The 26531-nt window shown below is 44.6% G+C and overlaps 1 protein-coding gene across 2 annotated transcripts in view; it reads left to right on the top strand.

The window, feature by feature from the left end:
- The window catches only part of hectd2 (HECT domain containing 2), a 139567-nt gene that overhangs the window by 15465 nt on the left and 97571 nt on the right, over positions 1–26531 (top strand). For both annotated transcript variants that reach the window (XM_038773601.1, XM_038773600.1), the window contains exons 2-3: positions 3171–3300; positions 23405–23543. In XM_038773601.1, coding sequence (XP_038629529.1) covers positions 3171–3300; positions 23405–23543 — 269 coding nt within the window. The remainder of the gene's footprint in view (positions 1–3170; positions 3301–23404; positions 23544–26531) is intronic.

Raw genomic sequence — 26531 nt, 5'->3', positions numbered from 1 at the left:
GTTTCAGCTTTGCTGGAAAGACTATTATGTGGCACTTTTTAGAAGGCCATATACAGCATAGCAACTGTATTGTCCTCATCAACTCTCTGTTATCTCATCAAAAAAATGTAGTCGTTAGTTAAACACAATTTGCCTTTTAAGAAAATCTGTGCAGCTTTCCTCAAATAATCAAACATGCCCAAGTGGCTGTTAATTTGGTCCCATATTATTGTATTTAAAAGCTTTATCACTACCATGTTTAAATTGGTTGGGTTTATCTTCACACCCTTTTTTTTAAAATAAGAATGTTTACAAATCTTCAGTTCTCTGGGACCACTCTTGTATTTAAGGAGGATTGGGAGATTATGATCTGTGATCCTGAAATATTCACCCTTACTTTCCTCAGTATCTGTAGATGCATTCCATCCAGTTCTTTTTTTCTTCTTTTTTTAAATAAATTTAGATTACTCAATTATTTTTTTCCAATTACGGGGCAATTTAGCGTGGCCAATCCACCTAACCTGCATATTTTTGTGTTGTGGGGGCGAAACCCACGCAGGCACGGGGAGAATGTGCAAACTCCACACGGACTGTGACCCAGAGCCGGGATCGAACCTGGGACCTCAACGCCGTGAGGCAGCTGTGCTAACCACAAGGCCACCGTGCTGCCCATTCCATCCAGTTCTGATGACTTATCAGTTTTAAGCAGAGCTGGCCTTTCTAATTTCTCCTGTTTATCAATTTTAGTTTACCAGGTGTCTCGGCTAACTCTTCCACTATGGCTTTAACAGGATCTTCTTCTCTGCATTCATTTGGTACCTCAGCCCAATGTCCTAAGTCTCCCTGCATGGATCCCTCATTGACTCCTTCCTATTGCCAAGTTGTGGATGACGTAAAAATAGATGTGAAGGCAAGTAGTGAGGATGACTTAAAGGGTGCGATTTAACGGAGAAAAAACAGTCCTGTTTTAGGCATGTTTAGCGGGGTGTTTCTCAGCACCTGCCGTGCAGAGAATGACGCCGCTTTCATACAGGATTCTGTTTTGAGGCCTCGGTGAGGAACACCCCACTGAAGCTGCACTTATTTCATTTCCTGCACTGACGAGCACGAGCTCAGCTCATCAGTGCAGGAAGAGATCGGGCCGCCAATTTTAAATGATGCCTAGATCTTCCTGATCTCTAGACCCCCACTCTGCCCTGAGGAAACATCCCAGCACCCCAACTTACCTGTTATGGAGTCATGAGCCCCCCCTCAGCTCATCTCATAAGAGCATGGCACGCCCAGGCCTGATCCCTGGCAGTGCCAACCTGGCATCTGGGCACCTTGGCACTGCCAGGGGCCCAGGTGGCAGTGCCATGGTGCCAGGCTGACAGTGCCAAGGCACCCAGGATCCAGCAGGAGTGCTGGAGTACCACTTTGCCAAGAGCCCGACCACCTGAGGGCCTACAATTGCTTGGGAGACCCTTCCCTCAGGTGCTGTTATGCCTTGTCCATGTTTTGTGTGGACCTGTGCTAACCCTATGATACAATGATCACTGTTTGCACTTGATCCATCTCATTCCAGAGAACCAGATTCAACAATGCCTCCTTCCTTGTTAGACAAGAAAATTCTCCTGAATTTGTTTCAGAAATCCTTCTCCGCCCTCTACACTATTACTATCCCAGTCCGTATTAGCCTCATTACCACTGTTCCATAGCATTTGCAGAGTTTTCATACTCAAGTGTGATCGATGATACCTAGATATGGGACATGCAGTTATATAGCTACAGGCATTGAAATGACAGTTATATAGCTACAGGCATTGAAATGACAGTTATATGGCTACAGGCATTGAAATGACAAAACATTTTCCTTCCTTGTTCTTACACAGTCCAAAGATGTGCGGGTTAGGTGGATTGGCCATGCTAAATTGCCCGTAGTGTCCTAATAAAAGTAAGGTTAAGGGGGGGGGTTGTTGGGTTACGGGTATAGGGTGGATACGTGGGTTTGAGTAGGGTGATCATGGCTCGGCACAACATTGAGGGCCGAAGGGCCTGTTCTGTGCTGTACTGTTCTATGTTCTATGTTCTATATGTTTGAGTACATCATGTGTGGTGAGGTGGTGACCTAGTGATATTGCCACTGGACCAATAATCGAGAGACCCAGGGCAAAGTTCTGGGGACGCAGGTTCTAATCCCATCATAGCAGATGTTGAAATTTGAATTCAATAAAAAAAATCTGGACTTGGAAGTCCAGCGATGACCATGAATGAAACCATTGTCTACTGCCCTTCTGCTTGTCCTGCTACAGGGAGGTGAAGAGGCCCCAAAATCCAATTTCAAATTATTAGCAGCTTTATCTCCGCCATCAACCAGAAGCAGGAAGCCACCCTTATGGAGAGGAAATCTGCCATCCTTACCTAGTCTGGCCTATAAGTGAATCCAGATCCCAACACCGTCATTGACTTTTAATTGTCCTCCGAAATGGACTTGCAAGCCATTAATGGGCAATAAATGCGGGCCTAAACAGTGACACCCACATTCCATGAATTTAAAAAAACTTGCCTCATTTTATCATCCTGACTGTGTTGTACAGTCACCAATTCTGACTCCTCCCACAGTCTACAAGTTTTCAAAACCCTAGTAGGTGTAAACAACTGCCTTCATTTATCCAGTATTATTTAAGCATTGCCTTTAGGCACTGCATTTTCTTGTTGGTTTTTCTATTTAAAAATGTAACAAAAACTGGAACTTTCTTGCAGATTGTTGCATGATCCACATTTCCCACGATGAAAGAACAAAAAGGCCTCAATGAAAACTTAGTTTGGATTTTGGTTATAATCTCACTTTCTGGCATCCATTATTTGACGGAGTAGTTATTAAGATAGTGCTGAGAGACATGCAAACAGCATGAAAGGTCGGATAATTTGGTTGTGATGATTTGAGTAGTGTAATTACGTTGTATTTTGCGCTAAATTTGATCTTTGCATTTTATTCTGTAATGCAGCATTTTAAAAATTGTTTGTGTTTGCATGATCCACAACAAAAGGTTGTTTATAATTAATATGAGGATTAGTTTTTTTGGGGTAACTGCAACTAATTTTAATGAGCTGGAAATGTTACCAATTATTAATAGTCACTCAATAATTGCTATGGACTCATTTTTTTAAGAAATTGTTTTAATCTGGCTTCTTCTGCTTGTCTTTTGCAGGGAGGGGAAAGAGGCCCCAAAATCCAATTTCCAACTTTTAGCGGCTTTATCTCCACCATCAACCAGAAGCAGGTAGCAGTTGGTGGCATCTCTTCTCCCACAAGAGCTGTCTTACCAAATGCCAAACATGGTAATCAAATACCTGCTCTAAATCTAACCTTGATTGCTGCTTGTTGTGAGATTGTGTTCAAGTGTGATTTGTCTGGCAGCGTTTTGGAAACACTTCCCGCTTAATTTTGAAATCTGTTTCTTGCAAATTTTCAAATTATGTCCTTTTTCTTTTTGGGACCTCCTTTTTGTGCCTTGCACTGTGCGCGCAGGTAAGGCAAACAGATGACATGTTTTTGGAACTCTGGTGATAGCACTTTTTGAATTTGCACCCAGAATATGTGTTCAGAAGCCTTAAAATTGGAGCTAGGTTATTCAGGAATGATCACCAAATTCTTACGGCACAGAAGCAGTACCATTCAGTCCATAGTTAAGAGTGGTGGAAATCTGGAACTCTCTTCTCCGAAAATGCTATTGAGACGAGGTCAATTTGAAAATTTCAAAACTGAATTAAATTTTTTTTTCTATTGACCCCAGGTTCACGGAACCAAGCTGTGTGGATGGAGTTGAGATACAGAACAGCCATGATCTAATTAAATAAAACAGGCTTGCGGCACTGAATGAACTCCTCCTGTTCCTATGTTTCCAATGTTGAAAAGTCACGAGGAATTATGATAAATGAAACATACCTTATCATAGTATAGTGCATTCGTGTTCCAGCCTCTATGAACTCACTTATTTAACTCTCTTTATTTATAAAGTAGAATTCTAATGATTGCTCCAAGAAGGAGAAGGTAGTGGGAGGACGTATTGGCAGTGTGCTAAGTGCACCTAAGTTTCCAGTCTAAATATGGACTGAAAATTTATAATGTGGAAAAATATTGTCAGAATATGTGTGCACACGAACAAGGAGCAGGGGAAGGCCATTCAGCCCCTTGAGCCTGCACCGCCATGTAATAAAGATCATGGCTGTCTGATAGTAACCTCAAATCTGCATTCTACTTGCCCCCCTCCCCCACAATAACATATCACCTATGTACAAATCTAAGATTCTTAAATATTGCTATTAGATTTTCAGATGCATTATGCATATTATGTCAGGTCCAAGTGCGATCTTTGTGCAATGTCAGGCTGAAAAACAAAGGATAATTGAACCAGGGACTGTTGTTACGGATGCCTTGTCAGACCTCAACAAAGGCTAAGATACTGAACCAGATGCGTAATGTTTTTAAGTTTTAAGACTGTGCAGAAAAGATAGATTCATTACAGGAGTGATAATATAAGAAATTGGGCGTTGTTATTTTATAAACAAAACTTTATTAAAACATAAGAAAAGAAAACAATATTTAAACTTTCAAACATCACAGTTCTAACACTTAACACGTGGGTTTCCTCCGGGTGCTCCGGTTTCCTCCCACAGTCCAAAGATGTGCGGGTTAGGTGGATTGGCCATGCTAAATTGCCCGTAGTGTAAGGTTAATGGGGGGATTGTTGGGTTACGGGTATACGGGTTACGTGGGTTTAAGTGGGGTGATCATTGCTCGGCACAACATCGAGGGCCGAAGGGCCTGTTCTATGCTGTACTGTTCTATGTTCTATGTTCTATGTTAACAGATTATGTGCAGTTTCTTAACTTTAACACACAAATTCCCATTAAACAACACTTGGCATTAAAACTCAGTCCTCATTCCACTTCCACGTAAAGTTGGCACTTTGATTTGGGAAACAATCTTTCTTCTTTTGGAGTAGTCTCAGAATTCCTTTTCAAAGCTTTTGCTCTCTTTGGCAGTTTGTCATGACCTGTTCCATGACTGCTTACATCTGTAAGCTAGCAGGCTTCATGATCTCGCTGGCTGCTCTCCACAACCTCCTGCTTCCAAGTTTCCTGACTTTGCTGCTGGCTGTTCAGCCCCTTCTCTTACTGTTCAACACAGCCTTTTTCCTGTGACTTCCCTCTGTGGCTTTTGTCTTTGTTCTGACAAGGATTCTCCCGCACTCTCCCGCACTCTCCAAGCTTCGCCCAGCCCTTCAAACAAAGATTCTCCCCTAAGGTGGTCAAACCTGAATCTATTCTCATTATTTGGCTGATAGCCCATTGCCATTTACACAAAAGGTCATAGCTAGGCCTTTCGTATGCAACTACATTTCCATTAATAGACCACTAAGTCCTCAGTCTCTGTTAGTGGGATAATGTCTGGTCCTGCAGGAATGTTCCGAAGGAAATGGGTCTTTGGTGAATCACATTATGAATTCCCTAACAAGTTTAAGTTTGAATGGGAGCATGTGACTCAGCCAAGTATGGACATAACCCTTTGACTCTGCTGCTAGCAGCCTTATTCACATATTTATTGTTTCTTCGTTCTGTTTAAACCTTGAAATTGCCTGCTTCAATTTTGGACCTCATTTCTAGACCCAAATATCTAATATCTCCCGACCATGATACTGTGCATGGAATTCATTCTCAATTTTATTGTCCTATATTGTGTCCTTATTAAACTTTAACCTTATTTATAATTTAATTGCACAATCTACTCTGATGTGTGTACTAGATAAGTAAATGTTTCAGCATAATGGATTTCTCTGCAATATAGACTATGGAGCTGAGAGATTCATTCAAAAATTAGGCACCACAGTATCGCTGTCAGAAGAGTTGTACTTTGAGTGTAACAAGTTTAGATAAGTGATTCTCATTATAAGTGGATGTAGGAACTTAATACCACGATGAAAGCAATATGCAGAAGGGGCATGGGGAGAGAATGGAAGATAAGGAGCACGAGGGACACAGAAAGAATTGATGGAGGAAAACCAGAATTTTACAGGCAATCTAATCCTAAACAAAATTTGGCTCCTTTAACAAAGCTGTTATTTCAATTTCATTTTAAACGAGGATGCCATCCCATTTACCATATAGCTGCATTTGATTAACTTTTTTTTGAATAGGGGAAACTGTAAAACTCTTGGAGCATTAGCAAGAAAACATTCCCAGCTTCAGATTTTCAGAACTATATAATCTACTTGCTGAATATGATGGCCTTGAATTTAGGTTCAGCATGCTTTTGGAAGATTCATTAGTGTGAACCATTTGCAAAGGAGGCAGAAAACTGTGACGAGAAGTAGTTTAATCAGGCGGCAGGCTTTCTGATAACCACATCATGACAATAGCTTGCCTTTGTGCAGAGCCATTTAGGAAGCATCCCAAAATATTGCACAAAGTGTAGGAAAAAAAATGTAAATGTAAACAAAGACAGCAAGATCTTGTGTGTGAAATGCACAAAAGCTTGATTTTAAAAAATGGGTTTGGAGGCAGCCGTGAAGGGTAGAGAAGGAAGTGGAGTAGGAGAATGGATTCCACAAATACGACCAAGGCGATTGGTCAGGAAGGTGGGTGGGTGGAGAGAAGGAAATATCTAAAAGGTCATCACCTGAGGACGAATGGGTACAGGATGGGATGTCGGGCTGAGGACCAGGATTCTGTGTCAGTCAGCAAAGAGGGGATTGAATGAACAGGCAGCTGATTTTTTAATATATTGGAGTTTGAGGATGAGAGACTGGAGAGAGAGGACAATGAAGACATTGGAAGAGTTTTAACCCACAAGATGGGGGAAGGTGGGCAGCTAAATGAAGCAAATTCGAGATTGTGACTGCAATTCAGTTACAACGCACCTACTTCATCAGTGGCATATTTAATGCTTGCGAGCAACCTACTTACCAAAGCCTGGGTTAATTGGAGCAGGAGGTGGGTAATTATGGCTGTAATTAATGTGTTTAGGAGATATTAATGAGTTCCTTTTCAATTAACTTAGCTTTAAATTTATCCTGTCCAGCTTGCGTTTTGAGTGGTGGCTCAGGAGCTGGCCACTGAAACGGAGGGAGGTTTCAGCTGCAAATGGGTGGGTGGACATTTAAATCTGTCATTGCCTGATCTGCATTCTTGTATTGATATCTTGTATTCCTCTGGCAAATGCTAGCTGAGGCAGGGCAGCACAGTGGTTAGCACTGCTACCTCACAGCGCTGGGGACCCGGATTCCACACTGCCTGTGTGGAGTTTGTATGTTCTCCACGCATCTGCGTGGGTTTCTTCCAGGTGCTCCGGTTTCCTCCCACAGTCCAAAGATGTGCAGGTTAGGTGGATTGGCCATGCTAAAATTTCTCCTTGGTGTCCAAAGATGTGAAGCTTATGTGGTGTTGTGGGAATAGGGCGGGGGTGTGGGCCTTGGTTGCATGCTCTTTCAGAGGGTTGGTGCAGACTCAGTGAGCCAAATGACCTCCTTCTGCACTGTAAGGATTCTGTGGCGTTCTTGTATGGATACAGCTCTTTCAAACTGGTAAGACCAGCTTGTTGCATATGTTTCACAGCACATCAATTTTGATTTGATTTATTATTGTCACATGTATTACTATATAGTGAAAAGTAGTGTTTCTTGCATGCTGTACAAACAATGCATACTGTACATAGGGAAGGAAGGGGAAACTGCAGAATATAATGTTACAGTTATAGCAAGGTGTAGAGAAAAGATCAACTTAATATGAGGTCGGTTCATTGAAAAGTCTGATGGCAGCAGGGAAGAAGCTGTTCTTGAGTCGGTTGGTACGTGACCTCAAACTTTGGTATCTTTTTCCTGACGGAAGAAGGTGGAAGAGAGTATGTCCAGGGTGCGTGGGATCCTTAATTATGCTGGCTGCCTTTCTGAGGCAGCGGGAATTATAGATAGAGTCCATGGATGGGAGGCTGGTTTGCGTGATGGACTGGGCTACATTCACAATCTTTTGTAGTTTCCTGTTGGGCAGAGCAGGCTCCACACCAAGCTACGATAGAACCAGAAAGAATGCTTTCTATTGTGCACCTGTCGAAGTTGGTGAGGGTCGTAGCTGACATGCCAAATTTCCTTAGTCTTCTGAGAATCTTCCTCATCAAATGAGGAAAATCACTGCCACCACAACTACAAAGAATATTTGTCCATCTGTATGGAACCACAAAAGAGATACATACAATTATGCAGCAGATTTCCTTAGGAGCTTTTGTGATGCAGTCATACAATGGCATTCCAACTGTCTAGACCTTTTGGTTCCAGAAAACAGACTTGGGGTTCTTGGGATATGAGGGATATTCCTTCATACTTGGCTCCTGTCCCCTGTGAGATATCCCAGTAATGAGGTGCAGAAGTACTACAGCACAAAGCAGGCAAACACTTGGTGTGTTCTCGAACAGTCCACTGGGATGTTGAAGATCGACTTCAAGTACCTAAATCAGTACTCGAGGGTGTCCAGAATGATGGTGATTGTGCAGCAGAGAGGATTACAGATCCCAGAGAATGAAGGGGCTTATCATTCATTTTTAGATGAAGAGGACATAGAGAAGGATATTGAAGTTGGGGACCAGCTGCTTCCCTTACTGCCTGGGATGCCTGATCAATATAAATGTACATCTAGTGTTGACTCACATTGGGAAACATAAATTCTTTGAGTCACTCTCACCACTTGCATCACCACTTTTCCATCTCTCATCCCTTTACAGTAACCAATCCTTCAAGCCTGCAGCCACCTATATTCTGCTGGAGTCCAGTGGAGGTTCACCATATTAATTCCTTGGCTGGAACGGCAGATCTCTCGTGTAAATGGGGAAAGGTACAATCACCCTGCTCCTGAATGAGGCCCATCAGTAATTCCAGTGATCCTTTATTGAATCAATGTACTGCCCTCACTTTATGTGCAGCATCCATCCTCCTGAATTATCCAATTTCTATTGTGGGCTGTCCCCTTAACTAAAACCGGGAACATGTGATCTAGGCACCCATCACTCCCATTGCGCAGATAGGAATTGCAAAACCTAACATTCAAAATTTGTTGTTTCAATTCAGTTGTGATCATAGATTCTGACCCACTTACTGGACTTAAAAGCTTAACCAATGAAGTTCCAAGCCCCCCGCTTGCGAGCTGATTTCAGTTTAATATTAGTGACATGGGGTCCAAAGGTTGCTGAAGATGCATAGGGTTATTACAAATGATAATTTAGCGACAGAAACACTTTTGTATTGCTATAAGTCAATGTTTTCTTTCCTCATAAAGTTGAAATTGGCTTTGATTGATGCTGTCCAAACTGTTATGTAGCATCTGTGCTTGAGAAATGCAATTAAATTACACTGTACCAAAGCCCGGTGGCTTTTTTCTGCTTGGCATTCTAAATTCAAAGTGATTTTGTGACATTGTCAAGCAAGCTTACTGGGATGTTGGAATTTTATTCAGCTGTCACAATAAAGCATTCTGTGTTGTAACTGATGTAACAATAAGAGGAGGTAAATCTTGAGTGTGTACCTCCTCTTGATTATTGAGGAGTGAATGTACTTTGACAATCCAACATTTTCCAGAGTGAAGACCATTGCCCTGGAATATCCCCTTTTATCACGCTGAGGTATTTGTACAAAGTTAATGTCAGAAGGACATGATGCTGATGTAATGTAATGATGATGGTACACCACATCATAGAATAAAGATCTGAAGGGAGCAGAAATTCTGATCCCAGCTTTGTACAGAGTTCCTAATATCATAGATCATAGAATTTACAGTGCAGAAGGAGGCCATTCGTCCCATCGAGTCTGCACCAGCTCTTGGAAAGAGCACCCTACCCAAGCCCACACCTCCACCCTATCCCCATAACCCAGTAACCCCACCCGATGCAAAGGGCAATTTTGGACATGAAGGGCAGTTTAGAATGGCCAGTCCACCTAACCTGCGCATCTTTGGACTGTGGGAGGAAACCGGAGCACCCGGAGGAAACCCATGCACACACGGGGAGAACGTGCAGACTCCGCACAGACAGTGACGGTTAATGATTGCAGAGAGCTGAGCTAACACCCCAAATACTATCAGATCTCTTGCAAAAAGAAGATTTAACTCCAATTAAGGCAATACAAATTGTAAGGGACCTATCTGTTGACTCCCTTATTTCCCTGTTCTTTATTTTTGCCATTATCATTTTATCCATAGATATTCAATAGACATATATCTTTAAGTCACGTGGAGGAAGTGGCAACCTCAAAAGTTACATCATAGCACACTGTGCTTGCTTTGAACAGCAGAAGACATACTTTTTGGCACCTGAGGGAGATCAGAGGGATTTGGTTCGATCAGTTGGCCGGTGGCCAGTGAATTGGCAAAAGGTTGTATCTTGCCCAGTAACAGGTGGTGATTTGATCCTACCTGTGTGGGATGATTTTTCAGAGGACTAAGGAAAGCAGGAAAGCATAGTCAGGTCCTGGATGCTCAGAGGAAAGGAGCTGCTCTCTCTCTCTCTCTCTCTCTCTTTTTTCTCCGCATGATTGAGTAAGAGAGATCTAGAGGGAGAAGAGGCTCCGACTTTGTACAGAGGTCCCAATATGTATATAATGGCTGTAAATAAAAAGTAATGATTTTAACAAACTATAGTTCCAAGTAGCTTACTTTGGGAGAATAGAGAAGCCCAAAAAACCCCGTCGAGACCCCGAACACACGGCGAAAGAGTGCTGACATTCCCATTTTCTCTGATCAATCCTTATTGATCTACTTTGAGATACCAGGTGGCGAACATGATCAGGAAAGCTATAAGAATCTCTAATCAATCTAACAATACAAATTGATCCCACTCTGTATCAAAAATATTCAGAATGTAACATGTAGCACCTCCAACATTGCTGATACATCTATGCTAACTATACAATCAGAGTCACCATTCCAATCTCATTCTAACAACTGATTCCTCAAGAAGAACTAGTTTAAAAAAAAAAAAATATTGTCTAGCTATTCTTCTACAAAGTTCCTTACTTTCTACTTTTAGTTTCCCTTTAAGTGCTCTTAACTGTTTTAATGGGTTTATCCTGACCTGCTCAGTCACTCTTATGAATAGGATGTCCCCATTTCTACAAACATGTTCATAGAACATACAGTGCAGAAGGAGGCCATTTGGCCCATCGAGTCTGCACCGACCCACTTAAGTCCTCACTTCCACCCCATCTCCGTAACCCAATAACCCCTCCTAAACATTTTGGACACTAAGGGCAATTTAGCATGGCCAATCCACCTAACCTTTGGACTGTGGGAGGAAACCGGAGCAGCCGGAGAAAACCCACGCAAACACGGGGAGAACGTGTAGACCGCACAGACAGTGACTCAGCGGGGAATTGAACTTGGGACCCTGGCGCTGTGAAGCCACAGTGCTAGCCACTTGTGCTACCATGCTGTCATGTGGAAAGTTCCCCTCCTCAGCCTCTCTACTTTGCAAAAGTTGAATCTTTCCTTTCCCCTGAATGTGGTCAAATACAATGGGCTGGATTTTCCGGCCATTCCTGCTGGCAGGATCTTTCGGCCCTGCCTCTGTCAACCCCACCCCCAGCCCCTCCATTGGAGGATACGAAACCATGAATCTCTATTCCACTCGCCAATTCTGGGTCCAGTTTTTGATCCTTTGACTCTTGGTCTGCATTTCAAGTATTGAAATTATTAATCACTTTTCTAACAGTTCATAATTTTGTAATTCCATTTATTCTGCATGTAAGAAGAAAATATCTCCATGTTCGATAAATGTGATTAGCTTACGTTAATCATATGATCCAGCTTTATCATTCAAGTGGTCACCAGGAAACAATCCCTGTTCTCCTTGCCAGATTATTACTTTGCAGCCGTGTTACCGTGTTACCCTCTCTCGGTAAGTTCCAGCCCCAATCTCTGTTCCCCATGAATGGGGCTCCCCATGACTGCAAATATAGCCAAATGACACACAATCTAACCTTTAGTTCTCGGGAAAGTTTCTGGGGTTTCCGAGCTTAGTAGCCCCAGTTCTCACGCCAGCTCTTTGTATAAAGTGAGGAGCAAGTATAAAGTGAGAGCAGCAATTGAGAGTGAAGGTTGTACGGGCAAAAAAAGTGGGGGAAAGAAAGTGAATGAAACTATGTGAGAATATGCAACATACATGAGTAGAAAGAAAAACATAGCAAAAAGATGAGAGTATGAGTGGTGTACACAGAATATAAGAGACATAAAGAGAAAGGAAACACCTAAACAAGAGAAGGATTGAGATGGAGAGTCACAGATCTCAGAAAGAGCAGGTAAGAGAGTGAAAGCAAAATAGAAAGCATTAGAGTGGACAAGCAGAAAGAAGAAATTTTGTTTGTATATTAACAATGCTTAATTTTTAAAAACCATATGTGTTCACAGATGGGGATTAAATTAAACTGTTTCCATCCTCACCATTTTGGGGGGGGGGGGGGGGGGGGTGGAAATTACCATCAATTTGATTGATTTTGAGTTATTTGTAGCACCTTCAGTTACATTTCAAAGATAAATATAGAATAAATACAGATTACTTTTCAGCTGACATCTGAGCTTTTAATAATTCTGTCACATCCTATGCTTTGTACTTCCTGATGCAGTTTTTTTTCACTTTCTCTGAATGCAAATGTTTGAAGTTCAGGTTGTCTTGTATGATAAATTGCCCTTATTGTAAAAAAAAAAGATTGGTGGGGTTACTGGGTTTTGCGGATAGGGTGCAGACATAGGCTTGAGTAGGGTGCTTTTTCCAAGAGCTGGTGCAGACTCGATGGGCCGAATGGCCTCCTTCTGCACTGTAGGTTCTATGCTGTAGGACTCCATTCTTTTTCTGGGCAATGTTTGTGTCACGTTTGAGTCTGTGCAGATGACACTATTATGCATTGTATAAACATTTCACATGATCAGATCCTTATTTAGCTGATTGGTCCAAGTTCAAAAGCATGATTTATACAGCAGGTGCCTGGGTCCGTTCAAATCACCATTTCATTAGCTTTGTTGGAAATATAGATGTTAAAACAAATAAGATTCACATTTAAGACGGCGGAAACTAGCCTTTCAGTATTTACAGATGATGCTGCAGAAATACATTTAGCAGGTTTTAGAGCCTCTAATTGAATTACATTTCTACTTAAATTCACAAAATGTGTAGTGATACTTAGGATTGGCAGTGTAAGATGCCAATTTTCATCATTCATGAGCTTGAACTATTTTGGACACATTTTTATTTCGAACAGATACGTGTTGAATGCAGTTGTATCAGTTGCCAAGTAACAGAGGTTTTTCCAAGAGATTAATGCCATTGTTGATTTCGTACCCCATTCTCTTCACATGGACCCTGTGTGTCACATTTTAAAATACATTTAGAAAAGGTTCCAAACCTGTCCTTTACAACTGAACTGCAGCAAGTCCACGACTCTGTTGCCACAGCAACAAGAATCTCCGAACATGTTCAAGCCGGCTCCAACACGTTTATCCATATTGTAATTACATTTGCCAAGCAACATATGGTAGTGTGACATTGTAATATCTCAAGGCAGTTGCTAAAAAATTGAGCCGACTCTGAGTTTAATATTTTGCAAACCTCAATTGTATTTTTTAATAATAGTCAGCTCGGTCCATTTATTTTTGTTTCTGCTTGAATTAAGATCGAGCTATTTTGCCTCACGAATGAAGTGACGAAAAATATTTAAACGGTTGCAAATATAGATCAACCAATGATGCATGGTTCACTTGAGCAATGTTTTTGTATTATCTTGCTCTCACAGGATACTTTTGCTTCAAACTTTGTTTTTTTTTTGCTGATAGATGCCTGAGTTTTCTTTAATGTCAAGATAAACAGTTGTAGTTACCAACATATCCAGTTTTCCAATGCCAGTTTAATTATTTGGCAATTTGAATTTTGCAATTAAAAATACTATGCTATCAGTACCAAAATTAGACATGCAGTATATTTCGTAGAATCATAGAATTTACAGTCAGAAGGAGGCCATTCTCCCATCAAGTCTGTACTGGCCCTTGGAAAGAGCACCCTACTTAAGCCCACACCTCCACCCTATCCCCATAACCCAGTAACCCCACCCAAATATATTTGGATTTTTAATGTCGCTACTGATTCTGACGCTATTTAAAAAAAAAACTAAATCTAACCATTTGGAGTATGAGCTCCCTCAATGATAGCTCATTGAGGGGGCCCATATAAGCACCTGTGTAGGCTTTGTGAGCCAGTCTTAAGTTGACTGGACTGCTAGCAGCACTGTTTGTAGCTGCTCCTGTAATATCGTTATTGTAAATAAATATTTGTGTGGTGACGGAACTCCTGCCTCCCGTGGATTACTACAGTGGCGACGAGGTAAACTAAGAATTTTGTGGAGACCAGCTGCCGCACTTGGAGGGTAAGCCTTGCCATTTTAAAAATGCTGTTTTTGGGAGGTTACAGGCATTCGACCGGCTATTGAGGACTGGTCCCAGTATGTGGAGAGAATGTGTTACTTCTTCCGGGCAAATGATATACTGACGGACGAAAGGAGACGACTTATCCTGCTGTCGGTGTGCGGACCCTCAGCTTTCGCCATTATACGTAGTCTGACTTATCCCGATGCGCCGGACACGAAAACTTTCCAAGAAGTAACGGAATTGGTGAAAGAGCACTACGACCCAAAACCACCCCTCATTTTGCGTAGGTACAGATTCTACACAGCGAAGTGGAAAGACAGGGAGTCAGTCACGAATTTCTTGACCCGCCTGAGAAGGCTGGCAGAAAAATGTGAGTTCGGCCCGACGCTAAATGAAATGCTTCGGGACCGGTTAGTGTGTGGTATAAACGATCTCACAATACAGAAACGCTTGTTGGCGGAAACGGAGCTAGACTGCAGGCAGGCTTTACAGCTCGCACTGTCCCTATAAAAGGCAGCAAGTGGGGTGCAGGAACTACAGGGCACGCCAATGGAGGTAGATACCTGTGAGAGGGACTACCACAACGGGTCCTGCTACCAGATAGCCGCTCTCAGGAAAAGCCTGAGGAATAGAGGGAAAAAGGAAAACCCCAGAACTGCCTCTAAGTCTGCCAGGACTAACTGGAGACAGAGGGAAGTACCGGCTGAGGCTCCCCCAACAGAGAAGGACCGTTTCTGGCACCAGACAGTGGGGTAACAGCGACAGAAACCCTAGAAGGAGGTGGCAAAAGAGGAATAGCAGGTGGGGACGCAGGGAAGTACACAACCTAGACGCCCCATCCTCCTTCGAAGGGGAACAATTATATGATATCGCAACGAAGAAAGCAGAACCCATTAAGATTACTCCACGGTCGAACGGGCTGCCGACAATAATGGAAATAGACACGGGTGCGGCCGTATCAGTAATGGGAGTGGCAGCATTTAGAAAAATCAAAGATGGACTCCAGCCACTAACCCTAACAAAAACATCGACAAAACTTAAAACCTACTCGGGGGAACCCCTGGAAGTTCTAGGCACGACTCATGTACCCGTGGAATATGAGAAACAATTGCTCAGATTACCGTTGACGATAGTAGAGGGCTCCGGACCGAGCTTAATTGGACGAAACTGGCGGAAAGACCTAAAATTAGATTGGATGAAAATTTTCCAGAGTGGAAGCGGGCAGTTGAGTGGAGTACTCCAAAAATACCCGGAGGTCTTCCAGGAAGGTTTGAGGGAAATCATAGGCGCCAAAGCAACTTTGGACGTGGACCCAGAAGCCCTTCCGAAATTTTGTACGGCCAGGCCGGTACCTTTTGCATTAAGGAAGAAAGTAGATGACTAAATAGAAAGGTTACGGCGCGATGGCATTATCAGACCAGTACAGTTCTCGGAATGGGCAGCGCCGGTGGTACCAATTTTGAAGCCAGCTGGCTCGATACGTCTCTGTGGAGATTTCAAACAGATAGTAAACAAATACGCACTGCTGGACAAATACCCAATCCCAAAAATAGACGATCTATATGCCAAATTAGCAGGTGGGCTTTTGTTCACGAAACTGGACATGAGCCACGCCTACCTGCAGTTAAAACTGGACAAGGACTCCCAGAAGTTCGCTACGATGAACACCCTGAAGGGCCTTTTTCGTTATACGAGGCTACCTTTCGGAGTGTCATCAGCCTGCGCTATATTCCAGCGTATGATGGAAAATATTCTGAAGGGACTACTGCAGGTAGCGATTTATTTGGACGATGTCTTAATCACGGTAGAGTCCCAAACAGGGCCCATATCCTATGAGGTTTCGATAGGAGGTAAGGTGCTGAAGAAACACCTAGACCAAATAAGGGCAGCGCAACCACACTTGGAGGCAGGCGAAGCAGGACCGCCTCAAGCTGGGATAGCCCAGACGGAAAGGATACCCACACCCCAGCCCCGAGCAATTTCTCCTGACCCCGTCATCCAGTCGTCAGAGTCGGAGATGGACACGTTTGACGAGGCCGCCGCGACACCTCTCCCCAAGGAGTAGGAAGAACAACTTCCAAGGAGGTCGTCAAGGAAATGACGGGCACTTATAAGGTACACCCTGCCCACTTCGGAGAACGACCCGGCGGACGACACAGGTGACAGACCCTGACATGAGGAGCAGGAAGAAGTTCAGACGAATGCCAGCTGGCAGGAATTCATTGAGGGGGCCCATATAAACACCTGTGTAGGCTTTGTGAGCCAGTCTTAAGTTGACTGGACTGCTAGCAGCACTGTTTGTAGCTGCTCCTGTAATATCGTTATTGTAAATAAATATTGGTGTGGTGACAGAACTCCTGCCTCCCGTGGATTACTACAGTAATCATGTATTGACATTCTAAAGAATTCAGTCTGTTAACATGTGCAACATTGTATGATACACATCCTTCAACATTGCCAACAATTAAGGCATCACAATGCCACAAAGTACATTTATCAACAGGGAAAAGGCAAGAAGGAGTGGGTGTGGTAGAGGATGAGAGGCCGGCATGGTAGTAACCATTATAAATACTCCCAAAATGGTTTTATTTTCCTGCGGCTTTCAATGCACTTGGAGCTTATCAATTTAAGATCATCTTGGTGGCGATCAAGTTCAGATTCTTTTCTTAACTTCTAATGAACCCTTCACTCCATAAGGGAAAGTAATCCAAGCAATCTGTGCCATTAAAATGTTTGCGATAGCATCTAAAGAGATGATCCAGGTTTGCAGGAGACGGTGGAATGGTCCTCTGTCTGCTTGTACGTTCTCGCTTGGCAAACTTTCCGTCATGCATCAGCAGCCTAATAGTAATGAAATACAGGGCCCAATTTTTGCTCCAGAGTGGGGAAATTTCATGACTCTTGAGAAAGTTCCCCAAATGTTCAGATCATCATTTTGGGGTGTGTAGTTAACTGGTGTTGGGCCTGCCGACCCTTTAAACAATGTGGAGGCAGCCACATAAGCTGCCAAGTGCTGAGCTGGACTGCTTAAAAGACCTTGTTACTCCGGGACTTTGTCCCAGTTGCAATAAAAGCAATAAAACAAAAAAACAGTCCTTTTAGCCCTTGCATTCCCTCAGCAGCCACATGCTCTCCATGTCACGCTCTTGTCACCTCACCTCTTGCTCTTCCTCCCCCCTCAATGATCACTCATACCCTTCTTGCCAAACTGTGCTCCGCAACTCGCTCAAATACCATTGCCAACTTAGGGTCACCTCAATCCTACCCGTGACTCCCCCACGCATCCCATTGCCCTTTATATTCCCTATGCCAATTCAGTTCCAGCTTAGAGAAGGTTGGGTGGGGGGTGAAAGGGTACCTGAAAGGTGGGGGCATGGGGAGATCACGGCTGCCGTTTAAAATGGTGCCCCAATCTGCAAGAAGCAACTCGCCAGCAGGAAATCTGCTAAAGTGTGGCCTTCGTGGGGAGAAGGCCCAAAGGCCCAAAAAACTGGCAAAGTATAGGAGAGTAGTGGAGTGAATCTCAGCACTGCAGCCGCTGAGAAACATTCCACCAAACACACCCAAAAGTGGACTTTAACATTTGTCTGCTGAATCGCGCCCTAAATATCTATAGCCCATAGGCCATATTTTGGAAATCTCAGTAACAAAGGCAGTTGCACTTTTAAATGTGAACTGAATATGTGTGAAATGTGCCTCACCGCAGTTTGTTCCCCCACATATAGAAACATAGAAAATAGGAGAAGGGGTAGGCCATTATGCCCTTTAAGCCTGGTCCGCCATTCTTTATGTTCATGGCTGGACATTAACTCAATAGCCTGTTCTTGCCTCTCTCTTTCCCCCCCCCCCCCCCCCCCCCCCCCATATTTTGATCCCTTTCGCCTCAAAGGGCGATATCAAACTCCTTCTTGAAAACATACAATGTTTTGGCCTCAACTGCTTTCTGTTGTAGCAAATTCGACAGGTTCACCACTCAATGGGTGAAGGTATTTCTCCTCATCTTTCTCCTAAATGTATCCTCAGAATGTGACTCCTAGTTCTGCACTCCCCCACCATCGGGACAACCTTCCTGCATCTAACCTGTTAGAAAGTAAAGGTAAAGTCGCCATAGTCCCAGATGACCATGGGCTGCTTTACCCTTTGACAGGGAGAGCTGGCTGATAGTGATTTAACCTGAGGATAACCACACCTCGGGTGAGGTGGGCCTTCGTGAATAACGTTAGCTGGCACGGGAATTGAACCTGCGCTGTTGGCCTCGCTCTTCATCACAATCCAGCTGTCCAGTCAACTGAGCTGGATTGCCCCCCCCCCCCCCCCCCCATTCTTCTGAATCCCAGTGAACATAATCCTAACCGACTCAATCTCTCCTCGTGTGTCAGTCCCGTCATCCCAGGAATCAGTATGGTAAACCTTCTCTGCACAACCTTCCTCGGATAACAAGACCAAAACTATACACATTGCGCAACAAGGAGGAAATGGGAGGACGACCTGGGGATGGAGATAGGGTGGGGACTCTGGAGCGAAGCACTGCATAGGGTCAACTCCACCTCCACGTGCGCAAGGCTCAGCCTGACGCAACTAAAAGTGGTACATAGAGCCCACTTAACAAGAACCCGTATGAGTAGGTTCTTCCCGGAGGTGGAAGACAGATGTGAACGGTGCCAAAGAGGCCCGGCCAACCACGCCCACATGTTCTGGTCTTGCCCCAGACTCGTGGAGTACTGGACAGCCTTCTTCGAGGTTATGTCCAAAGTGGTGGGAGTGAGGGTGGAGCCATGCCCGATAGTGGCGGTCTTCGGGGTTTCAGAACAGCCAGATCTATTCCTGGGGAGGAGGGCGGACGCCCTTGCCTTTGCCTCCCTGATCGCCCGCCGTAGAATCCTGTTTGGCTGGCGGTCAGCAGCACCGCCCAGAGCTGCGGACTGGCTGTCCGACCTCTCGGAATCTCTCCAAATGGAGAAAATCAAATTTGCCATCCGAGGGTCGGACGACGGTTTCCACAGAACATGGGAGCCATTCATGCAACTGTTCCGGGACCTATTTGTGGCCAATGTACAAGAGGAAGAATAGTCGGGGGAAGGTAGCGGGAGGGGGGGGGCTACAGGTTCGTTACGGGGGTTCGATGGCTAGCTAAGGCCCAAAACCAAACTAAATAAACATGTTGAGGGGGGAGGGGGGGGGGGGGGGGGCGCAGTTACTACTACGAAGATGCTTACCTGTAAATATGTATGTTAATTTTTGCGTGTTTGTTTTTTTTTTCTCTCCTAACAATTTGTAATTTGTTCAATATAAAATATGAAAACTGAATAAAAACATTTATAAAAAAAAACTATACACATTGTTCCAGGCGTAGCCTCACCGAAGCCCTGCACAAGCCCTGCAGCGAGGCATCCCTGCTCCTGTACTCGAATCCTCTCACTCTTTTACTTTATCTTTATCACTTTCTTTATTGCTTTCTTTATCACTTGCTGTACCTGCATGCTTACCTTTAGCGACTGGTGTACGAGGACACCCAGGTCTCGTTGTACATTCCGCTCTCATAATTTTCCTCTCGGCTTTGACAAAGGGTCATCTGGACTCGAAACGTTAACTCTTTTCTCTCCCTACAGATACTGTCAGACCTGCTGAGATTTTCCAGCTTTTTCTCTTTGGTTTCAGATTCCAGCACCTGCAGTAAATTGCTTTCACCCCTCTCATAATTTATAGCTATTCATATAATCTGTTTTTGCTACCTGTTGTAACCCCCACTGGACCCTCGAGGCCAGGCCGATTAGGCTCCCGTGAGTCTCGTCGAGTACGAGCTTCCCCGATGAGGGACGGAGCCCCCCTCTTCAATGGGAGAGGAAACCAGTATTTAAAACTGGCCCGAGTCGGGTGGGGTAGTCCCTGCTGGGACCTGCTCACATAGTTTTCTCATACTTCTGTAAATAAACCCTTCGTTCCCAATGCTTCCTGGGTGGCTGCTTCTGTGAACTCAACACTACCAAAGTGGATAACCTCGCATTTATCCACATTATACTGCATATTAAATCTGCCAAGCACTCAGCTTTTCCAAATCACATTGAAGCATCTCTGCATCCTACTCACAGCTCACCCTCCAACCCACCTTTATGTCATTGGCAAATTTGGAGATGGTACATTTAGTTTCCTCATCCAAATCATGAGCATGTGTTGAAGTTAATATTAAGACGTTAATATCAATAATGATCTCCCTGTCCGAATGACTGAAGATTTTACAAATGGAGAATACTACCATTTGTGTTAATTCAGCCACTGAAAAAACTCTGACACGTTAAGACATGGAGTGATAACAGGGTTCACCGCTTGGGTAAAGCTCCTGTACAACGCACCCATGGCGAGTGTACAGACCAACAATACCAACTCCCAATACTTCCAGCTGCACAGGGGCACCAGACAAGGATGCCCACTGTCCCCGCTGCTGTTCGCACTAGCAATTGAACCGCTAGCAATCGCGCTCAGGGCAGCAAAAAATTGGAGGGGGATCCGAAGGGGAGGTAGAGAGCACAGAGTCTCACTCTATGCGGATGATCTGCTCCTCTATATCTCGGACCCACAAAGCAGCATGGACGGAATCATCGCGCTCCTGAAAGAGTTTGGAGCCTTCTCGGGCTACAAACTCAACATGAGCAAAAGTGAGATCTTCCCAGTACACCCGCAAGGGGGGGGGGGGGGGCAGCACTAAAGGGGCTGCCGTTCAATCAAGCCCGACAAAAATTCCGCTACCTGGGGATCCAAATAGCCCATGACTGGAAAGGGATCCACAAATGGAACCTCACCAGCCTGACGGAGGAAGTTAAAAAGGACCTGCAAAGATGGAACACACTCCCGCTCTCCCTCGCGGGGAGAGTTCAGACGATCAAAATGAACGTACTGCCCAGGTTCCTCTTCCTGTTTAGATCCATTCCGATCTACATCCCCAAGGCCTTTTTCAAAGCGCTGGACAAACTCATCATGGCGTTCGTATGGGGGGGTAAAAATGCTAGGATCCCAAAGAAGGTCTTACAAAAAACAAAAACCAGGGGAGGGCTAGCCCTCCCGAATCTACAATTCTACCACTGGGCAGCAACAGCCGAGCGAGTAAGGGGATGGATCCAGGAGCCAGAGGCTGAGTGGGTGCGTGCGGAGGAGGCCTCCTGCATGGGAACCTCCCTCCGGGCCCTCGCCACGGCAGCACTCCCATCCCCACCCAAAAAACACTCCAGCAGCCCAGTGGTGACAGCCACCCTCCAATCCTGGAACCAACTGCGGCAGCAACTTGGCCTGACCAAAATGTCGAACAGGGCTCCCATCTGCAACAACCATAGGTTCACACCAGCACTGACTGACGCCACCTTCAAAAGGTGGAGGCAGGACGGGGGGACACTGACAGTCAGGGACCTATACACGGACGACAGGATCGCAACACTGGACGAACTGACAGAGAAGTTTCAGCTAGCTGGGGGGAACGAGCTACGGTACCTGCAGCTCAAAAACTTCCTACGAAAGGAGACAAGGACGTACCCACAACCGCCACGACAGACACTACTGGAAGACCTACTGGACGCAAGTATCCTAGAGAAAGGGAACTGTAGTGACATGTATGACCGACTGGTAGATAGGGACGACACCGTACTGGACGCAACAAGAAGGAAATGGGAGGACGACCTGGGGATGGAGATAGGGTGGGGACTCTGGAGCGAAGCACTGCATAGGGTCAACTCCACCTCCACGTGCGCAAGGCTCAGCCTGACGCAACTAAAAGTGGTACATAGAGCCCACTTAACAAGAACCCGTATGAGTAGGTTCTTCCCGGAGGTGGAAGACAGATGTGAACGGTGCCAAAGAGGCCCGGCCAACCACGCCCACATGTTCTGGTCTTGCCCCAGACTCGTGGAGTACTGGACAGCCTTCTTCGAGGTTATGTCCAAAGTGGTGGGAGTGAGGGTGGAGCCATGCCCGATAGTGGCGGTCTTCGGGGTTTCAGAACAGCCAGATCTATTCCTGGGGAGGAGGGCGGACGCCCTTGCCTTTGCCTCCCTGATCGCCCGCCGTAGAATCCTGTTTGGCTGGCGGTCAGCAGCACCGCCCAGAGCTGCGGACTGGCTGTCCGACCTCTCGGAATCTCTCCAAATGGAGAAAATCAAATTTGCCATCCGAGGGTCGGACGACGGCTTCCACAGAACGTGGGAGCCATTCATGCAACTGTTCCGGGACCTATTTGTGGCCAATGTACAAGAGGAAGAATAGTCGGGGGAAGGTAGCGGGAGGGGCTACAGGTTCGGTACGGGGGTTCGATGGCTAGCTAAGGCCCAAAACCAAACTAAATAAACATGTTGGGGGGGGGGGGGGGGGGGGGGCGGGCGCAGTTACTACTACGAAGATGCTTACCTGTAAATATGTATGTTAATTTTTGCGTGTTTGTTTGTTGTTTTTCTTTTTTTTTTTTTTTTTTTTTTTTGTTGTTCTTTTTTCTCTCCTAACAATTTGTAATTTGTTCAATATAAAATATGAAAACTGAATAAAAACATTTATAAAAAAAAAAAGACATGGAGTGATGGGATGCAGATGTAGGCCAGCACAATCATGACATCCTTAAAGACATTTAACTGAGGCTGGATGTTTCTCATGAAGGAAGAAAGGGTAAACTTCAGGTTGTGCTTTTTTCAACTCCAAAGTAACTGATGGCAATAGTGTTGGCCAATGATTCCCGTCAACCCGTTTAAGGTGGTTGGGCCTGGGACCTGGGAGAAATAACAGAAATAGTGAGACAACTAAAAGAACCTAATGACTCATTACGGTTATGAAAGGGTGCAGTTAATTGCTTTTTAAAAAGTGTTCATTATACCTCTATGTTGAATTATTAGACAAAAAATGATTTCTGTCCAAATTACACTGTGGTAAAGAATTTGGGCACATTATCAAATATTATTGAAGACAAATTATTACACTGTAAAGGTACTGTGACATGACATTCTTTCCACTCTCCTTACAGTGCGAGAGCTGCCACCGATTAATGCAGATGTACGTCAGAAACAACGCATCTCAATAGAGACTTTGCCCCCTGAAATGAAAGCCCCACTCCCTGCTGAACCTGTACTTCCCATTCGTACCAAAACAGTGAAGGAATTTCAGTAAGTCTTTGGAATTGACTGTATTGTGCTCTTTGCTGTTTAAAATTTACTTATCAGAGTGTTCACCATAATATCAAAAATAGTAATCAGAAGCTTAAGCAAAAAAAAGGAACATATGTAATTGGAGGTACAATCATAGATATTGGGCAGATTTTACAGCTGTGTTAGATCGCGGGTGAGACCAAAATCGAGAACCGTGCCGGGTACCGATCAGTTTGCGATCTAGCCGGCCCGTTCCCGTTGCCGAAATCAGAATCCATGGCATGCAGATCCGTGGCATGAATCCTCACCGCTTCAGGCCAATTAACGGGATGGACCCACTATCTAACAGCCTCCCGTGATCTAACTACCTCCCCAGTAAGTGGCCACGTGGGTGCCAATTAGTACATCTTTTGAAAAATGTGAAGCTGGCAGAATGGCTGCTGCGGGGATCAGAGGAGGTGTGTAGCCAATTTCGCTCCTAGGCAATGATCCCGGGGCACTGGGGTTTCTGCCCCAGTGCACGGTGGAGTTGGGGGCCAGGTGGGTGGAGCCCCATAGGGGCAGCCTCGGTTTGGGTGGGCAGCCATCGGTCATGGGGAGCGTCGCCGGGGGAGGGGGGGGGTGTCTCAGCGCCCGCGGGTCCGCTATGCCACCCCGTGGATCAAATGTATCCATATCATAGAATCATAGAATTTATGTTGGCACCTCCGGCCGCGCGGCTGAAGTTTTGCTATTGGGGAATTGGCAGTCATAGTTAAGTGAGCACTTCACAGCTCGCAAGTGGATTCCTAAAAGGTAGGCGTGCTATAGAACAGTACAGCACAGAACAGGCCCTTCGGCCCTCGATGTTGTGCCGAGCAATGATCACCCTACTCAAACCCACATATCCACCCTGTACCCGTAACCAGCTGCTCAGCTGAGGAGAAAACAGAGCGTCCAACTGGAGTGTTGGAGAGTGTTTTGCCCTCAGAGAGAGAGATTCCAAAATAATTTTTTCAGCTCTGTGTTCAAAATGAAACTAAAGCTCCTGAGAACAAGCGTGCCTTTGCAGAACATTCTAGAATGGCCAGCACCATTCAGCATTGAGTGTCAGTTAAGACCCGGGAATTTAAAACTGCTTATTGGCTGCCAGCCAAATCCATCAAGATGAGTCATCGCCATTGTCAGCATGTCCTGCTGGATTACTTTCTTTTAATTAAAGGGGAAATCCAGCTGAAAGGCATAGCCAAATTTTTGTCTGGGTTAAAACTTATAAAAGCCAAAAGAACAGAAAATTAAAGGGACTACACGGGGAAAATAGGCTTGGTCCATAAAGCAAAACTACCGAAAGTCAAGTTTTACGAAACATATCTGTGGTAACTGTACACTTTTTTTTCCCACTAATGTAATTGGAGTCATCAGTGTAGAATCTTCCCAATCGGTGGGGTGGGGTGGAGGGGGAACCAAGATAATTCAGAAAGTTTGTGTTGGGTCCACTCCCAACATGTTCCCACCTCCATATGCAAATGGGTACAAAGCACAGTATCTGCCCACCTGGCAGCAGTGAGTAGTAAATTATGGCAATTAGGAATCCACTTAGAGCCATGTTGCAGATGCTGCAGGGGTTTTCCCAGTGTTGCAATAGGCCCTGACCCAGGTGGGGAGGCTGGCAGGAGCTTGGAGGGAAGTTGGTATTGCCGCTCACTGGCCTAATTATAATAATATAATAATCGTTTTATTGTCACAAGTAGGTTTACATTAACACTGCAATGAAGTTACTGTCAAAAGCCCCTAGTCGCCACATTCCGGCGCCTGTTCGGGTACACGGGAGGGAGAATTCAGAATTCTCAGCTGGTATGGGAATTGAACCCGTGCTGCTGGCCTTGTTTTGCATCACAAATTGGCTGCCTAGCCCACTGAGCTAAACCAGCCCATTGTGCCACCTGTATGCAAAGCCTGAGGCTTAGGTCATGACAGGATAACCAATTGGTTTTCATGTATCCATCCATTTATAATCATTGCCCTTATCAACCAGATCCAATACTAAAAAGAACCTGGAGTAACACACATTAAATAATTCCTCTCGAGTTAGCGAAGTGTTTAATCTTGGGTGGTTCTAGATAATCCTTTGTTTTTGTTGTTCTGCTGCTCTCTAGATTAAACTTTGACCCCCTGCTCATTCTATTTTACAAGCGCTGGAAATCTGTGAAAGTATGTTTGAAAGACTTTCTCCCAGCTTTCTTCAGTTTCCAGATCCTGTTGCTTCAGTTTTTAGCAAGCTTTATGAGTTGAGGGTGATTGAGATCTAACTGCATACATTCTGTGTACTCTAAAACTAATCTTACATCATTATTCATACTGAGCAACTGAAAACAGCACGATATTTGGGCATCCAGGTTATGTTTGGTGTGTCACCAAGCTTGTTGGGGAAAGTAACTAAGCCGCAGTCAGTGATTGTTTGATCAGGATTTTTTCAGAAAGCATTTCTTGCCTCTCTTTAACAACCAGATGCAAAGTTCTTGTACTAAAGAAATAGGCAGTGCAGCCAAGTCCTTTTTTTGATTTGGCATTTGGACCAGAATGAAGCTTTCTATTCTGCCTTGAGAATTGCAACAGGTTTATTTAACATGGATAAAGGTACCTTCATTTGGAAAGAGGCAGCATTGCTGGAAATCTCTAAATAATAAATCCAATTTACTTTTTAATTCATTCAAGAGACATGGGCATCTCTGGCTAGGCCAGCATTTATTACCCATCCCAATTTGCCTTCGAAGGTGACCGTGAGCTGTCTACTGCACAGTCCATGTGGTGTAGGTACACCCACAGTACTGTAAGGTAGGGATTCCCAGGACTTTTACCGAGTAACAGTGAAGGAACAGTGATATACTTTTACAGGATTCCAAGTCAGGATGGTGAATGACTTGGAAGGCAACTTCCAGGTGGTGGTGAATCCATGTGTCTGCTGCCTTTGTCCTTCGAGATGGTAATGGAAGGCACTGTCCGAGGAGCCTTGGTGAGTTCCTACAG

Source organism: Scyliorhinus canicula, chromosome 16 (assembly GCF_902713615.1).
Source record: "Scyliorhinus canicula chromosome 16, sScyCan1.1, whole genome shotgun sequence".
NCBI lineage: Eukaryota > Metazoa > Chordata > Chondrichthyes > Carcharhiniformes > Scyliorhinidae > Scyliorhinus > Scyliorhinus canicula.
The sequence above is the reverse complement of the archived record's forward strand: the minus strand, read 5'-3'. Positions and strand labels throughout refer to the sequence as shown.